Source organism: Rosa chinensis, chromosome 3, assembly GCF_002994745.2.
Source record: "Rosa chinensis cultivar Old Blush chromosome 3, RchiOBHm-V2, whole genome shotgun sequence".
Lineage (NCBI taxonomy): Eukaryota > Viridiplantae > Streptophyta > Magnoliopsida > Rosales > Rosaceae > Rosa > Rosa chinensis.
In genome coordinates this window covers 46,020,556-46,026,587 of record NC_037090.1, presented here as the reverse complement: position 1 = coordinate 46,026,587, position 6,032 = coordinate 46,020,556, and the positions used below count along the sequence as shown (strand labels likewise).

The window sequence follows — 6,032 nt, the reverse complement described above, 5'->3', positions numbered from 1 at the left end:
TATTTGCAATTTAATTGTTCTATGGCTCAACAAGAAATTTTACTTGTTGAAAATAACACAGACAGTACTAGCACCTTAATAGGTGTTAAAAGAACCAAATTAAATGAAAAGTCTGCGTTTTTGTGGCATAGAAGACTTGGCCATGTTTCAAAAGAGAGATTGAAAATTTTGGTGAAAAATAAAATCCTAAATGAACTTGATAGGCTATTTCTATACACCTAAATAGATGCACAAAAATGTCTATAACTTAACCCTACAAGAATGTTGAAAATAGTATAGGTAAGTAGGGATCATTCCCGCAAGAGATTGTGGTCTAATCACTAATCTAAAGACTCAAAACAAAATAAACCTAAAATGTCCAGTTATAAAATCTGACTGGCAGACGACTCTAAACTATTCTAAACGTCACGAAAATTTACAGACAGACTCTAGACATGATAAACTAACTACTGAAAAAGTTTGATAATTTTTGAAGGTGTTCTGGTTGACGAACTAATTAAATAAAAACGAAACACTGAACAACTCCGAAAATAAAAAGACTTGATTCAGGGTTTTGAAAATCAAAGATAAAACAAGTTAGAGGAATTGCATCCACCACCAATCAATCAAGTAAACGAATCATTTCCACCAAATTTCATTTATTTATGGATGAAGATGCTCAAGTTAACCCAACGCCTGAATTAACCTATTGTTCTTCCTTACTTGTATGCTAGGTAAGAGATGCTCTACACCTAACCTATTTTCTAAAATGCAACCTAGGTTGATGCAACTCTAGATTTAACACATAGAAATCATTAAGATTAAGAAAAATGAGACATCACAAGACATCATGAGTACGACGCGTCTCAATTAATCTAGGAACCTAATCACTCGCCTTATAGACAATTTACTACTCTAGAACTCTCAACGGAACCCTCGAAGCAAGGCACAGGCAATGATCATTCTTAGCAATAGAATCCTAAACATGCAATCTAAGTTGTGCACCAAAGAAAACATGCAAAGGAATCATCAATGTGAAGATAGAAATTAGATTCTCATCCAATAGATAAACAAAACAAATTGAAAGTCATAATAAGTTTACAATCATGATTTGGGCTTCGAGCAGCCCTAACTACTTAGAATTTAGTTGCACATGGTCTGAATTGGAAGCACAAAAGAATTCATAAGCAAAGTAAAACAGAAAAACCCTAAAAATCAAGTTGGAAAAGTCGTCTGCCGACTGGTCGGTGGATGGCTGATCTGCTTTCTTCTGCTCGGGTTTCTTGCTTGATTCTCGCGCGTAAGCGTCTTTTCGTTAGCTTTTCTAGCCTTTTTATAGTGCTCTTGAGTCCTTCTTCATTCCTTTTTGGTTTGAGAGTCCTTAAAGTGTAGAGAAAATCAACTTCTTAATTCTCTGATTGAATTAGGATTTCTCCACATCACTTTGTCCAATGAGAATTCGACATGTCATCATCAATATCTCTGCGAATATCTCCATAATTTGATGCAATATCTCCATGAATTGGGCTTCTCGTTCTGTCAAGGTCCTCTGCTTGGGCTAGGATTTCAAGCTTTTCTTTATTTGCGTATCTTTCCTCAATATTATCTTCTTTTTGTATATTTGCTCCGAAAAACCTAATAAACACAAAAGTAAATAAATAAAGAGAAAATAGAATAAACTAACAAAGATTAATATAGGGATTAACCATATACACGTCGCATAAAATGCTCCTATCAAATACCCCCACACTTAAGCTTTGCTAGTCCCTAGCAAACAACTAGACACTACATACCCAAGACACGGACCTATTGTCTTCCAAACATCTCAGAGAACTTTTAACACCCACACATATGGTCAACAAGATTCAAGCTTACTTGAAGTTAAATTCAAAATCAGACTTAAGGGCTAATTTACTTTGATAACCATCATGCTCAAAATATAATGCAGAGATAATCCAAACCGATGCAACAAAAGAAAACTCAACATCTTCATGTTTCAAACAAGCTTCAACTTAATTTCTCACAAGGATGCTCTCAATTTATTTTCTCTCATGATTTTCTAACTTGATGCCTAAGCATAAATATTCACTCAAGTTATATGTGAGAGGAATGATGTAATAAGGCAAACAAATAGCTCACATATGATAACAAGAAAGAAAACCTTTTTCTAATATTTTTTTTTCCCATTATGATCCCATGATTGGAATGCCAAAACTCGGATGAAGGCCAGTGACACCATATGCTCAGCCCTCTGCACAAGTCTCCACAAATCGAATGCACAACTTCAAAGATCAGAAGGTCTTTATTCGAGGTTGTAATGGGGCCAAGGGTTGAGTTTTAATGAAAGAAAGGATAGGAAATAACAAAGATTCTAAAAACCTAGTGGAGCGAGTAATGAAGTAAGAGATGAAAAATCTTTAAAGTTCTCAAGGTATAACATCTACAACATTTGTGAAGTAGGATAAAGGCCAAATTAATCATGTTGGGCCTTCACTTCTAATCAATCTCCTTTTTCACACAGAGAATCAGATCCAAACTTTGTATTATTTTTTTTTTCTTTCAATGCCGAATAATTTTTTTTTTTTCACGGCAATAATTTTTTTTTCTTTGGATCATGAATCTGATTCCCACACACTTGTTTTGTACAACAACCACCCTGAACGGAAATATCTCATGAATATAGCTCCACTAAATCTTAAGAATAAGGGTAAAGGAAAAACTACACTAGGCTCAAGATTTAAGGATTATGTGGGTGATGAAAGAAAAAGCTAAATGCAGGCTCAAAGGGGTTAACTAGGGGGTTGCACATCTTGTGTGCATAAAGGGACACCGGTTAGTTTGGCTTTGGTGGTAATCCTAGTGCCTTCCTTCCTTCCCATCATGCAATTCAACCATACGCTTCAAGAGGCTTTGGGGCAAGTTCTAGCATTTGTCCTTATATAAATATGCATGTCGAATCCGAGTCTCAACCAAGGTGAATAAAAGATGAGATCAAGCAAAATCCTCGTCAAGAAAATAAGATGATCTAAGTTAAAACCACTCAGAAAAGAATAGCACATATACAGGCTCAATAACTCACAAGGGTTAAAGCAAGTTTGACTTGTCCTAGCACGCTTCAATCAAGTTTTAGTCATCACATAAGGCCTAACCATCTATTTGCAATTACTTAAGATTATGAATTCAAAATCATGCTTGCAATCATCTTGTAACCATATAATTCAAATCAATAGTTCATGCTCATCATAGTGTTGGAAGACTCCTAAAGACTCAACAAAAACAAAAACAAAAACTAATTTTTTTTTTTCAATTTTCAGTTTTTTTTTTTTTTTTTTTTGTGACGACCGGTCGGCAGACTTCGCCGACTGGTCGGTGGATTTCGAAAAAAAACATGAAATTAAAGCCAAAGCTCTTAAAACAAAGACTCTAAGCAAACAACAAAGTGTTAAACCTTCCCCCCACACTTGATCTAAACATTGCCCTCAATGTTTGACTATAAAGCACAACAATGAACAAATCAAGCATAAAGAAAAAGATCAAACACAACCAAAAACACACAATGGAGCAAATATAATCAACTAATAGAAATAAAAGAGAAGAGATAGAGAGATCAAATCTGTTTGGCAAGCACTTCAGCTGCTTCCAACTCTTCCATCATTGGGTTGCCTCCCAAGTAGCGCTTGCGTTAACATCTGCAGCCAGACGGTGCACATCCTTTAATCCGCATAGGTAGGAACTTGGAGGGGCACCTCCTCCAAGTCATGCTCCACGAAAGACTCATAATAGGGCTTGAGTCTATGCCCATTCACCTTGAACACCTTTTCTGTGTGAACGCTCTTAATCTCTACTACACCATGAGTAAACACATCAGTTATAACGAATGGTCCAATCCACCTAGAACGAAGTTTACCTGGGAATAAGCGCAGACGAGATTCAAAAAGAAGGACTTTTTGTCCAACGACAAAAGTTTTCCTCTTGATCATCTGATCATGGAAGGCCTTAGCCTTGTCCTTGTAAATTCTACTAGATTCATAAGCATCATTGCGTAGCTCCTCCAACTCATTGAGTTGCAGCCTCCTTTTGTCACCAGCCGCTGCCATATCCATATTAAATTGCTTAATTGCCCAATAAGCCCTATGCTCAAGCTCCACTGGAAGGTGACATGGTTTGCCAAACACAAGACGATATGGAGACATCCCAATGGGGGTCTTGTAAGCAGTTCGGTATGCCCATAAAGCATCATCTAAGCGTGAGCTCCAATCCTTCCGAGTGGGTCCAACTGTCTTCTCAAGTATTTACTTAACTTGTCGATTAGAAACCTCCGCTTGGCCACTTGTCTGAGGATGGTAGGGCGTTGAGACCCTATGTGTGATATTGTACTTCTTCAACAAAGCTTCAAACGATCGATTGCAAAAATGAGTCCCTCCATCGTTGATGATAGCTCTAGGTGTTCCAAATCTCGAAAAGACATGCTCTTTAAGAAAACTCAAAACAACTTTGGAATCATTAGTCCGGGTGGCCTTTGCTTCCACCCACTTAGAGACATAATCAACAGCTAATAGAATGTAAAGATAACCATTTGAAGAAGGAAAAGGTCCCATGAAATCTATGCCCCAAACATCGAAAATTTCGACAATAAGAATAGGATTTTGAGGCATTTGATCTCTTGGGCCCAAGTTACCTGTACGTTGACAACAATCACATGATACACAAAATGCATGCGCATCCTTAAACAAAGTGGGCCAAAAGAAGCCACTTTCTAATACTTTGAGAGCAGTCTTCTTAGCTCCAAAGTGACCTCCACAAGCATAAGAGTGACAAAAGGTAAATATAGAATGAAATTCAGTTTCGGGTACACACCTTCTAATCACTAAATCCGGGCAATGCTTCCATAGATAGGGGTCATCCCACACATAGTACTTGGCCATCTTCACCAACTTGTCCTTTTGAGCACGTGTGAAATCCTCCGGAATTTTCTTGGTGACCAAATAGTTGATGATGTCCACATATCAAGGATCAGAAGCTTGCATAGAAAACAACTGTTCATCCGGAAAGCTCTCACGAAGAGGAAGAGAATCCTCTTCTGCGTTGGAGCCATTGACAAGTCGGCTAAGGTGGTTAGCTACAACATTCTCGCTCCCCTTCTTGTCTTTTATCTCAAGATCAAACTCTTAGAGTAGAAGCATCCATCTAATCAACCTTGGTTTTGCCTCCTTCTTGTTAAGCAAATACTTTAGAGCTGCATGGTCAGTGAAAATAGTAAGTTTTGTTCCAACCAAATAAGACCTAAACTTTTCTAAAGCAAAAACTACAGCAAGAAGTTCTTTTTCAGTGGTAGAATAGTTTAGCTGAGCATCATTCAAGGTACGAGACGCGTAGTAGATGGCATGAGGAAGCTTATCCACTCTTTGGCCCAAAACAGCCCCAATTGCGTAGTCAGAGGCATCACACATAAGCTCAAATGGTAGATTCCAATCCGGTGGCATGATGATAGGAGCTTCAGTGAGCATCTTCTTGAGCTTCTCGAATGCAGCCTTGCACTCTTCATCAAAGACAAAGGGCACATCTTTCTGAAGGAGTTTGCACAAGGGTCTTGTGATCTTTGAATGGTCTTTGATAAAGCGCCTATAGAATCCTGCATGACCAAGAAAAGAACGTACCTCTCTCACACAAGTGGGAGGTGGTAAGGAACGAACAAGATCTATTTTTGCTTTATCTACCTCAATACCCTTAGCAGAAACAATATGGCCTAACACTATCCCTTGTTGTACCATGAAGTGGCACTTCTCCCAATTTAAAACAAGATTCGTATCCTCACATCTTTTAAGCACTAAAGACAAATTATGTAAGCATGAATCAAAAGAATTACTGTACAAGGAGAAGTCGTCCATGAAGACTTCTATGATCTTCTCAACCATGTCATAAAATATTGCCATCATGCAACGTTGAAAAGTCGCCGGTACATTACACAAACCAAACGGCATCCTACGGTAGGCAAACGTGCCAAAGGGACACGTAAATGTAGTCTTCTCTTGGTCCACGGGATCGATTGCGAT

The 6,032-nt window shown here is 38.0% G+C and overlaps 1 protein-coding gene across 1 annotated transcript; it reads right to left on the bottom strand.

Moving 5' to 3' along the window:
- Positions 1-3,692: 3,692 nt before the first annotated feature.
- Positions 3,693-4,904, bottom strand: LOC112194650. Its single transcript, XM_024334866.1, has 3 exons — positions 4,775-4,904; positions 4,338-4,657; positions 3,693-4,238 (listed from the first exon to the last, which is right to left on the bottom strand). Exons 1-3 carry the CDS (start codon positions 4,902-4,904, stop codon positions 3,693-3,695), a joined length of 996 nt encoding a protein of 331 aa, XP_024190634.1.
- Between the last annotated feature and the right edge of the window lie 1,128 nt (positions 4,905-6,032).